This window comes from Crassostrea angulata, chromosome 10, assembly GCF_025612915.1.
Source record: "Crassostrea angulata isolate pt1a10 chromosome 10, ASM2561291v2, whole genome shotgun sequence".
Lineage (NCBI taxonomy): Eukaryota > Metazoa > Mollusca > Bivalvia > Ostreida > Ostreidae > Magallana > Magallana angulata.
Genome location: NC_069120.1, coordinates 19,852,038 through 19,872,971, shown reverse-complemented (window position 1 = coordinate 19,872,971; position 20,934 = coordinate 19,852,038). Strand labels below are relative to the sequence as shown.

At 32.6% G+C, this 20,934-nt stretch overlaps 3 protein-coding genes across 3 annotated transcripts; 1 reads left to right on the top strand and 2 right to left on the bottom strand.

Moving 5' to 3' along the window:
* The first annotated feature begins 142 nt into the window (after nucleotides 1-142).
* Nucleotides 143-8,158, top strand: LOC128166387 (WD repeat domain phosphoinositide-interacting protein 4-like). Its single transcript, XM_052831510.1, has 12 exons — nucleotides 143-275; nucleotides 373-428; nucleotides 1,561-1,635; nucleotides 1,771-1,875; nucleotides 1,987-2,074; nucleotides 3,568-3,662; nucleotides 4,308-4,381; nucleotides 6,206-6,328; nucleotides 6,594-6,679; nucleotides 6,870-6,971; nucleotides 7,109-7,227; nucleotides 7,569-8,158. Exons 2-12 carry the CDS (start codon nucleotides 386-388, stop codon nucleotides 7,673-7,675), a joined length of 1,017 nt encoding a protein of 338 aa, XP_052687470.1. The 5' UTR covers nucleotides 143-275; nucleotides 373-385; the 3' UTR covers nucleotides 7,676-8,158.
* LOC128166386 (dnaJ homolog subfamily B member 14-like) lies at nucleotides 8,105-13,317 on the bottom strand. The gene is made up of 9 exons (XM_052831509.1): nucleotides 13,163-13,317; nucleotides 12,707-12,878; nucleotides 12,254-12,399; nucleotides 12,032-12,151; nucleotides 11,736-11,792; nucleotides 11,502-11,578; nucleotides 11,185-11,294; nucleotides 10,354-10,517; nucleotides 8,105-9,996 (listed from the first exon to the last, which is right to left on the bottom strand). Exons 1-9 carry the CDS (start codon nucleotides 13,293-13,295, stop codon nucleotides 9,887-9,889), a joined length of 1,089 nt encoding a protein of 362 aa, XP_052687469.1. The 5' UTR covers nucleotides 13,296-13,317; the 3' UTR covers nucleotides 8,105-9,886.
* A 2,703-nt stretch (nucleotides 13,318-16,020) lies between these two features.
* Nucleotides 16,021-19,633, bottom strand: LOC128167824 (soluble calcium-activated nucleotidase 1-like). Its single transcript, XM_052833750.1, has 3 exons — nucleotides 18,922-19,633; nucleotides 18,370-18,573; nucleotides 16,021-17,995 (listed from the first exon to the last, which is right to left on the bottom strand). Exons 1-3 carry the CDS (start codon nucleotides 19,520-19,522, stop codon nucleotides 17,625-17,627), a joined length of 1,176 nt encoding a protein of 391 aa, XP_052689710.1. The 5' UTR covers nucleotides 19,523-19,633; the 3' UTR covers nucleotides 16,021-17,624.
* Nucleotides 19,634-20,934: the final 1,301 nt, after the last annotated feature.

Sequence of the window (20,934 nt, the reverse complement as noted above, 5' to 3'; positions counted from 1 at the left end):
TAAATAATCTTTAAGATTTACATTAAATTTTTTAATTAAAGGATTCAGAGGTCAACTAATATATAATTTTTTTAATATATTCGTTTTGTAAATTTTATCTTTCAGAATATGACATCATATTCTTAGTCGCACCAGAGTTTTTTAAAACGTAAAATAGACATTTGCTAGGAAGTTATTAAACCACCGTACTTTCACTTTATAAAATGTCAACAAAAATGTTACGCCATAAAGACTGAACAATAATTGTATCCTTACCAAGTTACCAATGCTGTCAGGTTGTAAATATGACGTTTGAACAATTTTTTCTGAGTGTTTGATGACTATAGACAATAATTCATATGTTGATCATTTGGTACATTCTGTTATTTTTAGGGGACGTCAAGAAATGTCAAGAGGTGTACTTTCCTTAAGATTCAACCAAGATCATGGTATAGTTTATCTATGTGACTTGTTCCGTTTTGATGACTTTATTTAATTAAACGTTAATAAATTGTTCACTATGTCCTAAGATATCTTCGATTCACATTTTGCTTATTCACCCAATAATAATAAATACCCCACGGTTCAAACGATGTTCAGTCAAAAGTATGAAAAAAAAACAAGATTTCTCCTTTAAAACGCCCCCTAGCTTATCAGGTCTCAATACACAACTAACATTGAAAGACACTAGAGGGATTATGCATTGCAAATTCTGGTTGACAACGTTGAAAAATTGTGCAAGGTATATCAGTTGACTTCATCAACATAGAGAAAAAGTGTCAACATTTTCCATTATAAATCTCAGTAAAAAAATCTATCGCTCCTATGAATTTTTCTTAATGAAAAAATGTTTCAATGAAGATATCTAAGATATTTTTTTCTTTAATAATATTGATTTCAAATGCACTTCTTTCACAGCTAGGTGAAGTATGTGTATTTTTTAAATTTAAAATTATCTAAATGTCTTGAGACAACTATAGCTTTAAAAAGGACAAAAACGAATTATATATTGCATTTGAGAAAAGCTGCAGAACTGTAGCTCAATGGTAAATTCATTCAAAGAATTAATACTAGTTACTCACTTAGGTATATTTTCTTTGAACATTTTAACGCTAAAAATTCTTAAGAGATTTTTCTTTAGATGCCTTTACATGCATCTGAATATCTTTTAAACTCCTTATTAGCCCTTTAAAGTGAAATAGTATGGTTTGTTTACAGGTAAAAAATTGGACTCTTGATCCAGTTATGAATTTAACATTTTACTTTCCGAGGTCAGTTGGGTGTTTAGGTAAACTTTTGAGGCAAGAAAAGTGGTGAATCATTTGTAAAATCTCTGATAATTTTTTGAAAATATTTACAGAGCATATTCCTAAATGACACATATTCAGATGTTTTGACTGCATAATAGCCCCTGAAATTAACAAAAAGCAATCATTATCAAATTCATTGACAACAATTAAACCGATATACATGGTCACTGTGGTTCATTGATACTAAGTACAATGTATGTAAATTTAAAACATTAATGCATTCATAATTTATTTGCATTATACTTGTAATCAAAATCATGTTTTAAAACAGGTTGTTTCACTTGTGCAACAGAAACTGGGCTAAAAATCTACAATGTTGAGCCATTGACCCAAAAACTTTCCCTAGGTAGGAAATTTTGAACTTAAAGAACTGTGATGCTAAAAAAAAAGTTGACACAAGTAGAAGAATAAAATTGAATCAAGTTCAGAATAGTTTGGTTTTTTTTGTGACTTAGGAGAACAGAATATACTTTACTTTTAGGGCAAGATGTGGTGGGAAGTATTGCATCTGCAGAGATGTTGTTTCGCTCAAACTTAGTTGCAATGGTTGGAGGGGGAACCTCCCCAAAATATGACGAGAAAGCAGGCAAGTCTATATCAATCTATATATTAAAAATTTGAATCGTGTTTTGATATTCTCATAGACCTACGGTAATGAAATTTTTCCATCTTGTAAAGTGTCAATTGTAATTTTCAGCATTGATATGGGATGATACAGCAAAAAAAGTAGTCATGGATGTTTCTTTTAACCAGCCAGTGGTGTCAATCAAACTCAAGTATGACAGGTAAGAGTTGTCTTCAGTAGGCAGTCTTTAATTTCTGAAATAGATCTCTTTGTTGTAAGCTTTAACCATTTGTGTGCAGCGACCTAACATACCGGGGTATTAGGTCTGGCATGGCAGATGTTCTCCAGTATGTTAATAAGGTTTATTAAAAGAATTCACCTCTTTGTCACTTTAACCTAAAATGAAATAAAGAATTCTTAGTGTTTCACTTCTGAATAACTAAAAATTAGAAAAAACACTGATTTGTGTTTAAGGAGGCCAACTTTAGTTTTCATCGTGAATGTTTTTGCATTCTAGTAAAATGTAGTTTATTAACCTTTTATGAAATTGTTTCCATACCATTTATGAAATTGAAAGCAATAAACGAAATACAGATTAAAATATTAACCCAGTAGATATTTAAAGGGGAAAAAAAATTTCTGGTTGTTCGCAAGGTGAGCGTTGCCATTGTGCCTTAATGACTTTATGATAAAATGAAGCTTTGTATCATGAAATAACATTAAAAAAAATTAAAAAGTGTTTACCCAAAATAATGCTATAAATTGGATTTTTTTTTTTGAATGAATTTAATCAATTGTACCAATCCACATAAGTAAAACTCAACAAAATATAGCAAATTTTTATGCATTTTGATATTTTGAGATGATCGACCTCCAATAAAAACCAGATGGTAGAATTTAGTATCATTTTTTACATATAAGGTAGAAAATAATATTACTAATGACAAATTACAATTTGAAGAAAATCGCTATTGTAATATTTTGCTTTGAAGTGCAGAAAATGAAAATTTCCTCTGGTAAATGTACCTGTATTTTGAGATGGTCCCTATAAAGAACCAGATGGTAGATTTTCTTCAAGCTTTACAAATATATATACAAGAGTTGGTGAATACTGTAGATTCCTTATTTTGCACAAGTACTTAATTCCGCGATTCAACGGTTTTCCATCAAATCACGAGAACATAAAATCGCGAATACCGAAATTTTATCATAATTTCATGTAGTTTACATATGTCAGAAAATTAAAAGCGAGATTTTAAAATTCGCATGATGTGCTTCTCGCGATTTTACGCGGATATTAATTCCAGGCATTTAATAAGGAATTTACAGTACAGTAAAACACGCTTATAACGAAGTCCCAGGGACGGGCAATTTAACTTCGTTATAAGCGTAATTCGTTATATCCGTCAAGTTTACAACTTGAAATAGAGTCTTGGGGAATGAAATTCACTTCGCTGTAAGCGTCAATTCATTATAAGCGTGTTCGCTATAACCGTGTTTTACTGTAATATTTATGGTTAAAAGATAAAGAGTATTGCTATTGTGGTGTTTATACCCAATAAAACCTTAATGAGTCTCCTTCAAATTGAGTAAAAAAAATATTTTGGTAAAAAGGCTATATAATAATTAAGTACCGGTATTACATGTGTACTCGTAACTCTTATTTACTAGCCATTCAATTCTGTATAATATCTTCTTAACTTTTTCTTTCAGATTAATTGTGGTGTTGAGAAATCAAATCCATGTCTTTAGTTTCCCCAATAATCCTACCTTGTTGCATTCATTTGATACAAGGGATAATCCGAAAGGTAAGTATATGTCACTTTATTAATTTTGTAGTTTTAAAAATTAAATTTTTTTTAATTGCTATTGAATGAAAATTGGATTTTATTAGTTTTTTTGTCACAGGAAATTTTTATGTTTTGCTTTAATGTTGCTGATATACTTTTTCCAACACATTTCTGATACATGTATTTTGTGTAAGAATTAATAAATTTGAATTTTGTTTTCTTCAGAACACATCATTTTGCAGCTGAATCAAAGCATAAATATTTTGAATTCAAATGTTTGAATTAAATCCAGTGAATTAAGTTCTTGCATAATTGCAATCTCAGAGTGTCCTAGGTCCTGACCCCCCTTAAAAAGGAAGTGCCCAGATATCTTAAAAACGGTAGAGATTTCTACCCCAAATATCTTGAAAACACTCGAGATCCCCACCCATAAATCATATATATTTTTGTTCCTTCGGTCATGTTGGTCCACTACCTGATATACAGTAAATGACCCCTGGGGAACATCATGAAATTCTGGAATAAGGAATAATCAAGTATTAAATGTTTTTGTCTGTAAAGTTTGACCCATCTGGGTCAATCATCCCTACCCCAAATGATAGCCTTGTTCATTTGGGAGACTTTATAATCGCCCCGATTATGATTACGTCTTGTTTATTACAGGGCTGTGTGATGTCAGTCCTTTTGGACAAGTGATAGCTTTTCCTGGACGAAAATGTGGCAGTGTGCAAATCGCTGTAAGGGAATACATCTTTTTTATTCAAAGATTTTTCTTGAAAATCAAACATTGCTTGTTAATTCTCCTTTAAATCATTTAATTTAAATCATTTCTTACATTTGATGACTGTCAATAAATGCCTTTCTAGATATAAATGAATATTTTCTGTCAAATTGAAACTCACCATATTTGAAACTCACACAATGTTTCATTTTCATGAAAATATGAAACCATTGAAATATGACAATTTACAAGAAGTTTATGCATTTAATTTAACTCTTTCCCCACGACTGATGCATATACAGGTACTGCAGTATGCTCTTAAATTTTATTGCTAGCATCCCTAGTGATGCTGATAAGCGGTCACAGTTAGCTGCCAAGTATCTCAGATGATGCATGGATGTGTAATATGTACTCAGCCATGCATGTATAGTACCGATCATACCCATTCTAACAGAAAGTAAACCTCAACCAAACCAGTGGGTTTACTTTCTGGGTTTACCCTGGATTACTAGAGTGGACCCAGAGTAAACCCAGAGTAAACCCCGAGTGGACTCGGAGAGTAAACCCGGTCAAAAGTATACCCCTGAAAGCAGACACTAACTGTGTTTTCGGAATATAGGATAGGATGGTAAGATAAAAGACGGGTCTGCTGCACACTCTTCTGCCTACATTTGACCTCAAAAGCAATTTCCCAGTAAACCCAAAGTAAACCCAAAAGTAAACCCGGGGTTTAGTTGGGGTTTACTCTGGTGTTTGGTTGGGTCTGGTCAGTACTGTATGTATACTTTATGCCACATATATGCTCATCCTAACCCCTCATCCTAACCCCTAATCCTATAAAATATAGGCTGATTAGTCAGTAATTTGCACATGAGTTATGATGTCAAGAACCAATGAAAATTAGTTAGACAAAACATCAGACTACAACAACAGTGGTTGCTATCTATATTTAGCAAAGTATAAAACAGAGCCAAGCAAAAAAGTTGGGACTTTTCCACTGATTTGTCTAAACTTGTGTATGCCCTTGCCCTCGATGTGCTCCTCTATTGTCACAATTGCACAAGGGACAAAAGAGGAGTGGATTGAGGATCTGATTTAAATCAGAATCAAATTTATAACAAATAAAACTGTGTGCAAAGGATCAACGCATGCGACGTTTCTTAAGACCAAACTGAGTGCATGCAATTGGTCAACATATGAGAAGATCTATTGATTATGAGTAAATTGCTTCAGAGACCATTAAAACACATTATTCTGAATTAAATATCTCTTTTAAAATATTAAATGAGTTCATCTCCTTAAATTTTTGGGCTAATTCTATATAACACCCATATTTCTTTAACATTGTTTTTAAAACGTATTACGTGAACATTAAGAACTAGGCTTCTATAACTATAGCATTAAAATTAATAATCATAAAACCAATTATTTCTTAAATAAACATGTAGGCTAAATAGTTGTAATAAAAATAAATTCAGGTATAATCATTATAAATACTCATATGTAAGGTAATCATATTCTGTTATAAAATTTCTTGTTCGTAGAAAGTATACATGTGTTGCAGCATTTTTACCAGCTAGTACATAATACACAGTTGTTGCATACATGTTCAATATGTACCGGTAAAAAAGGAATACATGTAAATGATGGTTTCAAAACTATTCAACAACCATGAAATGTTAGGGACTTTGAAGTACATGTACCTATATTGTCAAACCCCATCATCTCAAACTCAAGGGGACTGATATAAAATTAATATCCTACAATTTTGAAATACAATGTATTGGGGTTAAATACAAAACATATACAGAAGTAACAGTATGAATTCTTTGATTGACAGGACCTAGAAACCACCCAGCCAGGGCAGTCCACGTCCCCCATCACAATCAGTGCCCACCAGGGGGAGTTAGCGTATATTACAGTGAATCAACAGGGCACATTACTGGCTACAGCTTCCAAGAAGGTAATACATGTACTGCATAGATCTAATTATAAAATCAAGATCAAAACATCAAGTATTGCTTCACTACACTACTTGCAATAAGCTCCCACTGATGTAAATTCACTTGTTTATGTTGATCAGGTGTAAGTACATGGATTGGCCAGTACATGTATATGATTTGTACAATTGTGTCAACTTTTTCAATAACTAGGACTATAAACTAATGTGTATTCATGATCAGTCTAATTTTTTTTAACCCACATAATGACAAGACATTTGTGTTTAGGGAACATTGATTCGTGTCTTTGACACAACCACAAAGAAGTTGGTGGTGGAGCTACGCAGAGGTGCTGACCCAGCCACACTCTACTGGTCTGTTTTTTACTTATCAACTAATAACCATACTGTATTCCAACTAGTTACATGTACTAATAGTATTCATCATGTTCATGTTCTGTACATTCTACAGGTGTAAGAAGTCTTTGATTATCTGTAAATTGTTCATTACTTGATGGTAAATGGATTAATTGACAGTTACATAATACAAGATTCTGTTTTGTAGCATTACCTTCAGCCACGATTCCTCATTTTTGTGTGCCTCCAGTGATAAAGGAACTATTCATATTTTTGCTGTGAAAGACACGAGTCTGAACAGGAGATCAACGTTTGTAAAATCTTCATATTACTAAAATTTTATTAATTCGAAAAATTATGTACCAGGTACATGTATTGTGTAAGTTTGAAAAAATTTTCATTTGAGTGCATATTAATTTTTAACATTGTTATGGAAATTTTTTTCAGATTTAAGAAGATGGGGTTTCTGGGCACTTACGTAGAGTCTCAGTGGGGCTTGGCCAGCTTCACTGTGGCTGCAGAGTGTGCATGTATCTGTGCCTTCGGACCAGGGCATTCAGTGATAGGTAAAGTTGTTGATGGTATTTCTCAATAAACCAGTTGTTAATTTACCTCATTCTGCATGTAATTTTATATTGGACAAATTACATAGGGTAAACATTAGATTAAAAATTAAATGTAAAATGTACTTTGAGATCTACACATTTGTAAAAAAAAAATTCTGCAACAGTTTTAGGTAAAGTTTTCGTCCTTTTTAATTCGCATCTTTGTACACAATTAAACCAATCTTGTTCTATATAATTAACTTTTAATTTCAGTAGGAAAATTCTTATACAAGTTAAATGTATTGGGGTATGTATAGACATGTAAAATTGTTACGGTAATATACTTTGTTTTGCCATTACAGCTGTGTGTGTTGATGGGACCTTTCACAAGTATGTGTTCACTACTGATGGTAACTGCAATAGGGAAGCCTATGATGTGTACTTGGACATTGGGGATGACTTTGAATGAAGAGAGAAACTAAGTTGACGTACATGTACCAGTCTATTATTTAACATGTTGTTATAGAAAAATGAATTTTCTATTAAATTTCTGTTTAATGCATGTACATGTACAATGTATATGTGGAATAATTTTAAAATGTTTGAGGGTGTACAATGTACACATATTTTATGTTTTATTGGTGTAACTCTTAAGCAATGGCTGAGGAATTTGGTACATTTGAAGTTATTTAGCCAGTTTTGCCTTGCCAGTAAGGTACCAGCATACCAGCTAGTACATGCAATTGAACATTTTGAAAGGATTTCATGTACATTGTCTCATCTGTGTATACTTTCATATCATTGCTTATTTTGCACCTTTTAAAAAAAATATATATTTAAGTACATGCAAATGTTAAGTTCAATTTTAATCTGAATGTAAAAATCAACACAATAAGCATAAAGAGATCTGATTTTATTTATATGTGATATAAATAAACACAACAATTGTCAACTTGAGAGAGTTACATTACTATTTACAGAATTGTTGCTAACTCCAAAATATGCCCTATGGTACATGTACCATCAGTACACATATATACAAGTATTATCTATACAACTGATAGGGCAACACTTCATTCACTTAAAAAAAAAGTAAAATTAAATGATCACAGAGACAACAAATGGTCTGATTAAAAAATAACTAGTCAGGGACAAAAAATGTGGTAAGTGAAACACCAGTCAGACCTCATTGATTAAACAGAGTAAAAAAAACAAATCAAGGATCCATACACTATTTACACTGCTTCTCTGATCAAGACTGCAGTGAACATATCTAAATGCAGGCATCAGCTAACACACAGTGAAATCAATCTGAACCTGTTTGATATCTGTCTTAAACAATTTTTTGGGGTTAAATAATAACAGGCCCCATCGTCACTAAAATTTTCAAATCACTCAACTTTTTCCTCAACTAAAATTTTAAAAAGAAAACTGCATGAATTTGAACTCAAAACTCAAACTTGAGGCCGAGTATTGACTTGAGTAAAGTTGTTGACGGTGGGGCCATATTTATCTTGTAGAATGCTGTCATTTCCAGCACGTTAGTGTCTATATTGCATGTACAAACTACACCAAAGTTTAAATATCACCATTGCTATTGGTACATATGTCTCTCTCCTTTCTCTTTCTTTCTCTCTCTCCCCCTCATATTCATTTTCTAAAAATGCTTAACTTAAGTCTTGATACATAAATACGATTGCACAAATGTCTCATGAATGTAGCGAGCTCTGAATCAAACGGCTGTACCCTTTAAATGTGCAGAAAATCCCATGGAATGCAATAAAATAACACATTTAATAAATAAATTTCAATTGTAACAGTTTTTTGGTTTTCTAAAACTTTAAAAATGTCGGTACCATTTTTTCTATATATTTGAAGTACCAATACACTCACACTTCTGTATATGTCCACCATATATACATATACATGAATGTGTTCTAATTATGCATGTATGGATTTACTTCATCGATTATAAGGCAGGTCCCTTTTAAACACGTGTGCATGCATTTATCAAAGGTTTTTATAATGCTCACCATAACTACAAAGCTAAAGTTCTTATTGGCACATTTATACAGGTAGTTCTCTATAAAATTCTCAACCAAAAAAACAAAAACAAGGCTGGTGTCCAGTAATTTCTAATGCCAAAATAAGTGTTCAAAGTACAAGAAGTATGGTAAATATTTGATTCTATTTAAATCTATGAAAAAAAGGTCAACACCTGCTTAAATTGAGCCACCAAAGCTTCAATTTTAAATAACAATTAACTATCTTCTCAGAACTTTATACCTTACCAAGAACCACAGTAAACAAAGCATCTGATGTATGATACATTAACAATGTATGCAATAATGTATTCATGATATAAAGTTTCCCTCTGTTGTACTGCAGCAAGTGCTAATTTATAAACTGTCAGCAAGAACACACAATGGCAATTCTCACATTGGATGCACTTAAAATTAATCAGAATGCACAGCATTCCTTACAACAAAAACTCTACTATATGACTTTCAAGGATCAATCATGCATTGAATGAATTAAAAAAAAAAAGGAATTCCCTCAAGGTAGAAAACTCAATCACTGGAAAATAAATGTGTTCCTCACACTCCTGGTTAAAATGTCAACTGGAAAATCTTGTATTCCCATGAACATCCTTGCATTCTGTGACACAGATGTGGATAATTTATGCATATATAGACTGAAGTCTGTCACAGGAAGGGGTAGGATGATTCTGGGCTTTCTCATATAATCTTGCATCTGCATGATTTCTTGCTCTCCATAGCAAATTTTCCTCTGTAATGATAAATACATAAATAAACAGAAAAAGAATAACATGGTGTAAAATTATTTAAACAGTTTAATAACAAGTATTACATCTTTTTGCTCGCTATGCAAGTTTATGATCACATCAAACTCCCTAGATTTAAAGCTGAATGACACTTGAGAGTACTGGAACATGTATTACCAAATGCTCAAGCTTGGTAAAAGGTAAAAGCTTGCCATATACATACACGTAATTCAACTTTGTTTCTAATCTGTGTTGACGCAAGTGGTGTTTTTTTTTAGATACACAATGAAAGGAAAATTCCTTACAGCCAATATGCCACTATAATACCTTGCCCCCATTATGTACATGTATGAAAAACTTACTGTAACTCCTCTCCCTCCAACAATTTTGTCTCAGGTTGGATATATATTCCTCCTCCACGTTTCTCTCTATCCTCCGTAAATCTCCTTTGAAATCGACCTTAAAGTCACTCTTCACGTAATAATTCACACGTAAATTCGAGGTGGTTCTCTCTGTATTATATTTCCTAAAGAAAATAAAAATATGTATGTCACTAATTAAATTACCAACATTTAATGATTTTTACTGGGTTCATAACATACATGTACATTTTACATTGACTCAAGCGACATTCATTAATACCAGCACTGAAGAAAACTTCAAAATGTTGGCAATTGAAGCATGATCATTCTTTCTCATGTGAGTATTAATTTTTCAAAATAAAAATCTTCCACTATTGATTAATTTATCTTTTAAAAATGTAAATACAAGTACTGTGGTTCATTAATATTCATTGACTATTAAAAAATTTTAGGATTTCGTTCTTGAGTACCATAGATCCAAAAAAAATAAATGTCCTGCTCATTGAAGTACAATTCCTCAAAACATACTGTAGATTTCTTATTTTCTTGTTTTCTATCAAACCGCAAGCCCTTAGAGCATAAAAATCATAGTTTCACGTAGTTTCATATGTTTGAAAATTTAAAGCAAGATTTTAAAATTCAGGAGATAGGGTTCTCGCTATTTTACGCAGATATTAATTCCTTGCGATTATTGAGGAATTTACAGTACTGCTTTGAATTTACATATCCTTTATCGATAAACCATGATTTTTAAAAAACAAATTCACCAAAATTGATGCCCACAAATATTGATGTTATCGGGACAATACTACAGAATAATAATTGACTTACCCTGATTTGTGAATGCTGTACAGAGGATCACTAACAAACCAACTGGACAACAGAGAAAGAAAGACTAGAAGAAGGATGGGGGACAGCTGCAGTAACAGAGTGAATCCAGACTGTAAAGGAAAAATCACAGCTTTATAATTTCCTTATTACCATTTGGAATTAACCCCCTGTATCAAACATTTTTCACATGATTAAGATTTTCTTAATATTTAGATATATCAAACTGTAATGAGACAAAGAAAAATGATATACATGTAATACATTAACATATCTGATACAATTATCAGTATTTTCAGTTTCAATTACAGAATACTTGCATCGTTGGACACATTTTCCCGTGGATGATAATGTCGATGCTGTCGCCTACTGTGTGTGTGGTGTGCATACACATTTGCTACACGAAAAAAAATCATTACTCTTAATTTTTGTACAGTGTACAATACATTGTTTGTCTATTACATAAACTAATTTTGATTTAAACAACATTACAGCTATAACTATATTTAAAGTTATATTTTCATGTTTTATAAAATTGATATATGGATACTTACAAGATGGAAAGCCTCCTCCAAAAAACATGTTGAATAACTCTTCAGGGGAAATATCAGCTAGAAACAAAGCCAACAAAATTTACATTGCTGCAACTTCCTGTCTTCTTTTGAAATGAACATTATTCAAAGAAAATTGAATTGTTTCACAGATGTTTTGATTATGTTCAAAGTTTGGTTAGATATAAAATAAATTGAGAATAAATTTACGCAAAGCAATACTGTTTACCAAAGAAATAACTAGTAATATAAGAAAAATGAAAAATTGATCTGGTGTGACAAATTCAGGAATATTCTACCTTCAAATTCGTTCCTGTGTGTGTGGCGTCTGTGGTTGATCTCCTCCATTTCGGGACCATATGTATCATACTTGCTTCGCTTTCCTTCATCACTCAACACAGCAAAGGCATTTCCAATAGCTATAATAATAAATAGGTAGCTAAAAATCATGGGAACTAAATTCATATCAACATCTTATTGCACATTAGCAAACAATATCAATAAAATGCATATTTTCATACCTTTAAAGGCCTCTGTTGCACCTGGTGCCTTATTCTTGTCTGGATGCATCTGCAGTGCTAGTTTTCTGTAGGCTTTTTTCAGTTCTATTTCTGTTGCTGTTTTCTCTACCCCAAGAATTTCATAATAATCCTTGCACTTTTTTATTCTAGAAATAAATACATTGACCAACTGATACTTTCACATTCAAGAAAACAGAAGTATTGCACGTTTGTAAGTTCATTTCAGCTACATGTCTATTTTCTCACACTAAATGTTTGCTTTTTTTCCCATTTGAAGAAAATATCTTCTGGTTTAACTTGTTCAAGTTCATTTGTTATCTGAACCGATACATTTCAATGTTATGCTACATTAACACTGTCATTTTAAGTGCTGTTTTGGAAGTTTTGGTACTGCTTCATCATTTCATTGTATAATACATATCATGATACAATTGACAATTATTGGACACTTACTTGCGAACCATAATTAACTGTTCTTCTGTGTACTCCTTAACAGAAGATTCTTGTGTTTGTCTCCCAAAGCTTCCCCGTCTGTGGCGGACACCCTCATTATTGGGTTCTTTGTTTTCTTTGTTGTCTTGTGTGGAATCATCATCTGACATTGACTCAATTCTTTCTAACAAATCTAGTAGTGTAAAATAAGGATTTATGTTTACTGCAACTGACTAAAAGATGAATTAATCAACTCATTTTTTGATTAACATAACTTAAACAATCCAGATCGAAGAGAAACCTAGTTGCAAAATACAAAAGATTCAAATGGTTTTCAAAGTTTCTTCACGGCAACATCAGATTCATTCTTTCGTATCCGACCTTCCGTCACCTATCTGACAATATAAACACAGCTTATGCTGACGTATCTTCACGGTGTATTATGATGGGTTTCCCCATGTAATTTCAAAAGTATACCTTTTGCTCTTTGTGTAGGATATAAACGCTCTGCTTTGTTCAGAAATTTCTTTGCTTTTTCGAGGTCTCCTTGTGATAAATATTTGTTTGCGAGATAGTAACACCGCTCACTCTCATCTCGATTCCCTTCCATTTTGATGTAAAAGCGGAACTAAAGTCAAAAAACTAAAAGAAGAACTTTCTCGTAAAAAGATCCGGAACCTGCACCCCCCCCCCCCCTTTAATATTAAAAATTGATTCTTTAATGCAAAAGAATTAATATCATGACATCAATCCAAAACAAACAAAAAATAGAATAAAATACAATTTGATTTGATTCTATAAGTATATGGTCAGGCATGCAAAAGCAGAGACATAACGTAAATAATAAATGTTATTTTATAATATGTCTCTGGCAAAAGTCATCATGTCTACATGTCACAAGAATAGAAAATATTAATTTATATAAAAACACTTTATTAACGAAATATGGAAAAAATTAAATGATGATTCTTAATCAACTCTGTCCCATTTTCCGGTATTATATATGAAAATTCCCGTGGGTAGGGTGGGGCACCAAAAATCTAATTAAAATTTCAGATGTTACATGTATATCCGCTCGCTTACTCGCTACACAAACGAGTAGCGAGTAAGCGAGCGGATCTAACATCTAATTTTCAAATAATTGGGGCACCAATGGGGGGGGGGGGGGGTCGGGGGGGGGGGTGTCAAATGCTGATTTGAGCTTTCAGTTCAGCTAAGCTAAAATCTGGAGAGTGAAAATTATGAATTCATACATCCTCCATTTTTTATTATATTCTTGAAGATTATTCCATATAAAATCGTTTTTTTAAGTGTTGTAATAATCATTAATTAAATACTGGAACATATATACGGATAAATTGTTTCTTTTTTAAATATATATCATTATATTTGAAGTCAAATCCATTCCAATGAGCTATTCCAATACAACGTACTAGTAGATATTTTTATTGATTTATTGAAAATACCATAAAAAATTTGATTAATTTTAAAAACATACTTTTTTTTCAAAATAAAATAATTTTAATCAACATATCATACAATAGGCCCTATATTCTTTCAGCCGGATTTTTCTTGATGGGTCAATCGCTCTTAATTTTTTTTCTTTTCCAGAGTGTAAGATATTATATGGTTTAAACTAATAATTGTGCCAAGATGCAAAATACATTTAAATGAATTTTCCATTAACTAAAATTTTCGATTGTCTACATTAATCAATAGAATCACCTTCTAACCTAATCTAGATCGGTATTTTTCAGGCACGTAGCGCCAGAGGGACAATAAATTCAAGGGGCTGTCCCTTTTCTAGTTGTTACCCCCCCCCCCCCCCGCCTCCTTTTTTTGGTTTACATAAACAACGATATAAATTTTCAACGAAATGGCCTTCAAGTTTATATACTTTGCACAATTTTCAGATCAGCACCTGCCTTAGCTCCCACCCCCACACATTAGTATTTTACCGATTTGGAAAGTAGTCACTTATCTTAAAAAATATTTTTTATAGATAGGTCTGCTCCTTTGCTAAAACGTTTGCTATAGTGCCTGTTTGGGAGGGTAACAGTTGAAATTGACACCCCGAGAAAACCATTGTCCAATGGTTTTCGAGGGGTGTCAATTTCAACTGTTATCCTACCAAACAGGCACTATTTATTTTGTTATACTGAATGTCTTAATTTTAAAGAAAACTTAATTACTTTTACATAGGAATAACGTGAATTCTACGGCGAACCGTTAGCGCATAATTTTCGCGCATGTAACAATTTTTAATGTTACCCGTTGCTAAGTGCGTTGCTAACGCTGAGGATAATAGAACGGATTATGAACTGCGTCTAAACCAATCAGATTTCAGTATTTAACATGAAAGTATAACAAAACGAATTGTTACATGCGCGTATATTATGCCTGTTTCGGAGGGTAACAGTATATAAATAGTGCCTGTTTGGGAGGGTAACAGTTGAAATTGACACCCCGAGAAAACCATTGTCAACCGACGCGAAGCGGAGGTTGACAATGGTTTTCGAGGGGTGTCAATTTCAACTGTTATCCTCCCAAACAGGCACTATTTATTTTGTTATACTGAATGTCTTAATTTTTAAGAAAATTTTACTGCTTTTAAATAGGAATAACGTGAATTCTACAGCGAACCGTATGCGCATAATTTTCGCGCATGTAACATTTTTTAATGTTACCCGTTGCTAAGTGCGTTGCTAACGCTGAGGGTAATAGCAAATATTGAAACAATTGAAATTGACACCCCGAGGAAACCATTGTCAACCGACGCTTCCTGTTTGGGAGGGTAACAGTTGAAATTGACACCCCAAGAAACCATTGTCAACCGACGCGGCGTCGGTTGACAATGGTTTCCTCGGGTTGTCAATTTCAACTGTTACCCTCCCAAACAGGCACTATTTATATAATATCATTCTTTTACACATAGACAATCTTTATTGTTCAGAAAATAAACATATACTGTATTATATAAACTATGCAAACTCAAGGTTCTAAAGAAATATTTATACTCATACATGAACATGTATATTTTTAATCTTATCTTTGTTTACCGCCTGATGCTGTGTTATTCATGTATTATGTGTTCAAAGTTGCATATAGGCCCGACGGGCCGGATGTTTGATCTATGCTGACTGTTGTTAATATTACACTTGGAAATGTATACACATGTCACTATAAATAAATAAATAAATTACTTACTTACTTACTTACTTATAAAGTAATACATGTACTGGAATGAAACATTATCATCATATTGGTATTTATCAATATGCCATGGCCAGTTACAAACATCTTTCTGTGTCTAAGTCACAAGTCGAAATCCAATATCCCAGCTTTATACTTGTTATCTTTATTTAAATTGGGAGTTCATAAGAAGACCTGATATTTAACAAGCATATTGACATAATGTTAAATCTATTTCTTCTCCAAGAAGAAAAACACAAAAAACAAAAGAAAAGAAATACACATAATGCTGAATCATGTATTCATACAGTGGAAGATCTGATGCAAAAACAAATAAATAAATAAAAAGAGGATAGAACGATTAAATTTACAATGTATAAATGAACACATACATGTGCTACACATTTTGAACAAAAATGTAACTGCCAGACACAACAGAAAATATGAACAAGTATTAAATTCCATTAAAAAAAAGCTATGAAAATATATTTTTACAACAATCAAAGCAACTTTGTGATACAAATTAAAAATAACATTTGACTTTTTAACCTGCATCCTAAATTCAAGAAATGAAAAATTGGCCATATAAATCAAAACTGAATAAAAGATATACATTGATGCTCCCCAAACTAACTGTAAATGTGCAAGCTTTCCATAATTGAACATACTATTTTGAAACTATCACTCTGGCATTTCAAACATAATGCAAAACATCGGTAGAAAGAATTGATTATCATCAGAAAAAAAAATTATACTACGGTAAATAGGTGAACTGGTACTCTGATGAAGACAAAATCTGCAAGTTTTCAGTTGCTTATTTGTGACATCACATTGATACAATATTCAATAATACTGAATTAAAAAAAAAACCTCTTTACAAAACAGAACAAAATTTTATATAAACATTAAAAAACCAAACATAGTTTTATGAGTGGTATGCTTTATGAACATAGATTTTCAGTGATTTATTTTTCCTTTCTTGCAATGGATGAAAAATCTACAACATTTTCCTGAATACACATACTATTGCTACTACTGGTACGGAACTATAAGGAGAATCATAAAAATCAAAGATGCAAATGAAATATAAATCAAATACATATTGATTAAAGTTATATACTGTATATTCTTTGCTATTTTGCAATCATTGCCACCTTACAAAAATGCTGAAGTTGTGAACAATTAAATCCACAAAAAATTTACTCCATTTTAAAAAAATCCGGTATAAAACACGTACCGGTACACTAAAATATGGATACACAGTACATGCATGGCAGTGTATGTATCATTAAATGAAGTTCTACATGTATTTTAAACTGAACAAGCAAACAACTCTTTTTAAATCTCTTTATATTTTTATAGAAAATATTTCATCAGCCTGGGAATCTTAGTTTAAAGAATAGGATAATTCATGTTTATTACCATAATGTTTATGCATACAAACACATAACTGTGATTTCAATATGATAATCCCTATCAAAGACAATGTTGTTTGACGTTTGGAGTAGGATATGTAAAATATGACAGGCACTGAATTTGAAACTTTTTAAAAGTATTTAACATGCACATTCAAATGATAAAAATTTTCTTACAGACATACATTTAATGAAAGACTTCAGTTTAAAACAATACTTTTATATCTACATGGGGATTTGACAGTTCATACAAATTTCAATCATCACAATTTCAGAAATCCCATACACACATTTCACACAAAAATACTTGAAATTTAAATTACGTTTTCACATCATATAAATTCAATACCCTCATATTTGACATCACCTACATACTTCTCTTTCAGTATAATCTGTCCATCAATTTTAAATATTGTTAAATAACTAGCAATTTTCCCTGACACCTCTTCTGACTTGAGTGCCACTATAACTTGGTCATTAGTCTCTGGAATGAATTTAAATGAGGAGAATCCCCTTGTTTTACTGAGTTCTCCTATATGCTTCACTTTAATGTCTGTAAACTTTTCGTTGGCGATAAACATTAGGTCTGTACCTCTCCTTTCATCCTCTTTTTCTGTGTATCTTAAATGACTTGCCCTCCTTGGAAGAAAAAACCACCTTTGATGGATTTCACTCCACCCTCCTGACTCATGGATAATGTAACCTACAACAAAAGATATATTATTTCATATTAAATCTAGTGTATAAAATTTTCTGAAACCTAGCATTTATCAATAAAATTTCACGTACAATGTATAAATAATAGACTAAAGAGCATTGTTGCAATGCAATAAAAATAACTGCAAATATCAGTGCTGCTATATCATTTAATAAAAGTTTAAAACAAACCACTCCTGATATTAACGTTCTCAAATATAAAGCATTTTACTTCCTCCTCTATGACTCACAATGATATGAGTATGCTATCTCAAGCATCTCATTTTATTACCAAATGTTCCTTTTAGCATATAATAATTGCTAAGAGCAAATTTTAAGCATACATGTACTTTAAATATTGATGCCTGTGAAAGCATCTACCTGGAAATTGAATGTCTGCAGCCTTTTTCATGTTATTATAGTACACATGCCAGTCTTCATGCCGAACATCCCCTCCAGGACCGATGGACTTGACCCACTGGGGGTTCAGGTTCTCTACCACACCCTCTATAGACGTCCATTCTTTTCCAAGCCCCCCGACATACATTCGGTTGTTCTTCACTGTTGCCCATTCACTTTTAAATCCTAAAACATTAAAACAGGCACATCTCAAAAGAGTAAATTAATGTTGTGTTACAAAATTGTTCTAAAGTGATGTTATAGAACATTTCCAATAATTTGGTATGTAGTAGACACAAACATTCTAAGATTGAGCATGCATTTTGGACACAAGAGGTGACATGTCAATAAAGAAATTTTTTTATTCACGCTTTAACCCATATCAATTGTTCATCACTGAAGATACACATAATAACCAATGTCTTTTTTTTAACATTGTCAAAAAAGATGGAAAATAGGATCTAGGACAGAAAATACACATTTTAGATTAGTTACAATTTTGCTTTATACCACAGTTATTTGCCTGCAGTTTACCTTTTGGTGTATTGCCATCACCATCAGCTAACACAACCCAAGGAATCATCTGCCTTTTAACAATGTGATATACAACCCCAGTCCTGTCATCTACAGCACATAACTTCCCATCGAACACCAACAGCTCGGACAACTCCATACCCCTCCCTCCTTGTGATAAGGAAGACTTGAGTAAATAGGGATTCTCATCTAACTGAAAATTTGCATAATCATATGTCTGCGAGATTGTCAAATTACCCTCATGGAGATAACTTATCCATGTGTTCTTTTTCTTGTCACTCTTTGAGTTTTGATCTAAATCAGCTATCAATCCTATTTTGAACATCAACGCATCTCCCATTTTCTGGGGAGGTGAAAGAGGATACGTATAGTCATAATTAGTTTCTAAGTGAATGCCTTCATCAATACATGTCTCTCTTGACACTCTACGAGACGGAATTATGAATATCATCAAAATAAGGACTGCGGCTAAGAACATTACTGAATACACCAAAGTTCGTGTTTTCACGTGGAGACGAGCATTGCCGACACGATACGGTGTTGGGCGGCGAATAGCGTTCATCCATTCGTGAACAGTTGTTGGATATACAGAAGACATCATATTTAGTCATGGAAATATCCCAAATCGGTGACATATTCATCTGACGTGGCCCTGTCTCGATGCATTTCGTCTGCCATAATACAACAATGTCAGTTTCGCACTGAATAAGTCTGGTTTTACAACATATAAAGTTGAGAAGTGGGGAAGTTTATATTCCGGATAAAAGACTAGATAAAATAAAGATTTACGTTATCATATACAGTAGCGTAAGTCATGCGCGGATCCAGAAAATTTTTCCAGGGGGGGGGGGGGGGGGTCCGAAGGATAATTGTGTTTGCCAGGGGGGGTCCGAGGCATATTTTCGCGATAATTTTACTAACGTTATGTAAATTTAATAAATTTTCATTTTCCAGGGGGGGGGGGGGGGGGGTCGGGACCCCCCCCGACCCCCCCTCTAGATCCGCGCATGTAAGTTACCCGTTTTTTGTTGTTTTTTTTGTGGTAAAGATGGCTTCATGCGAGGATCCAGAAATAGTTTTTCCCAGTCCTCTTTTCGGTTTTCGGTAAATTTGCTATGTTCAATTTTCCAGGGGATGTATCCCTCTAGATCCGTGCATGAGCTTTATTGTTTTGAAGCACAAAAAAGTTACATGTACAGTTTTATAGTAGTTTATATCAAACTTACATCAAAAATTTTAATGAACTTAGACACGATTTTAGCTCAAAAGTTTATTTTCTATATTTTTTATGCATAAAGTTGTTTCCTTGCGCATTTTGAATGATTCACCAAAATTTGAATGTTAGAAGCCAAGTATTTTTAAAAATAAAAAAGAGAGATACATAGGTAATAAATCATTGTTTTGTGAACAAAGCCCGAGTCCAGAGCCTTATATTTGTTTACAAATATATTGTAAAGTATTGAATTACCGTTTTTTTGACAAATGACTTGTGGCAAACAATGTAAATTGATTCAATGTGTTCATAGATAATATTTTCAACAGAAGAAAGCAACATTTGATTGAAACTTATACCAATAAAATACATATGTAAACAGTAACAAAGCACGAGCTTTGTTTACATATTAAAGAATTTCAAACTCTATATCTTGCTTAAACAGTTATTTAAACAACAAAATGCTTTCTTTGGTGATTCATTCGGGATATGAAGGTAGCGACATTGCAGGACAAATACATAACCCGCGTTAGCGGGTTATGTTAATTTTTCCTGCAATGATCGCTACCTTCATAACCCGCATGAATCATCAAAGAAAGCATTTTATTGTTTATATTAACATCTTTCTTTAACTAATTAATTAATTGATTATGAAAAGTTAGTAAAATTCATTAAATTACTGTTAATGTACATAAGTACGTTAGCTAAAAGAAACAGCCAAATCATCTCTTGTGAGACTTTGGGTCTGGCATCATCATGATTATTTCGTGCAGTCCGTGAGTAGACTTAGGTCGCTGTAG

Bases quoted from the DNA above. Each gene is read 5' to 3' on its own strand.
- LOC128166387 (XM_052831510.1), top strand. From the start codon at position 386: ATGTCAAGAGGTGTACTTTCCTTAAGATTCAACCAAGATCATG. The intron at 3,663-4,307 runs GTAAGTATATGT...TGTTTATTACAG, and splicing joins TACAAGGGATAATCCGAAAG to GGCTGTGTGATGTCAGTCCT. The intron at 6,972-7,108 runs GTTTGTAAAATC...AATTTTTTTCAG, and splicing joins AGTCTGAACAGGAGATCAAC to ATTTAAGAAGATGGGGTTTC.
- LOC128166386 (XM_052831509.1), bottom strand. From the start codon at position 13,295: ATGGAAGGGAATCGAGATGAGAGTGAGCGGTGTTACTATCTCGCAAAC. The intron at 12,400-12,706 runs GTAAGTGTCCAA...ATTTATTTCTAG, and splicing joins CAGTTAATTATGGTTCGCAA to AATAAAAAAGTGCAAGGATT. The intron at 11,793-12,031 runs GTAGAATATTCC...CTTTGTTTCTAG, and splicing joins ACACAGGAACGAATTTGAAG to CTGATATTTCCCCTGAAGAG.
- LOC128167824 (XM_052833750.1), bottom strand. From the start codon at position 19,522: ATGATGTCTTCTGTATATCCAACAACTGTTCACGAATGGATGAACGCT. The intron at 18,574-18,921 runs GTAAACTGCAGG...TTAATGTTTTAG, and splicing joins TGATGGCAATACACCAAAAG to GATTTAAAAGTGAATGGGCA. The intron at 17,996-18,369 runs GTAGATGCTTTC...CTTTTGTTGTAG, and splicing joins TGCAGACATTCAATTTCCAG to GTTACATTATCCATGAGTCA.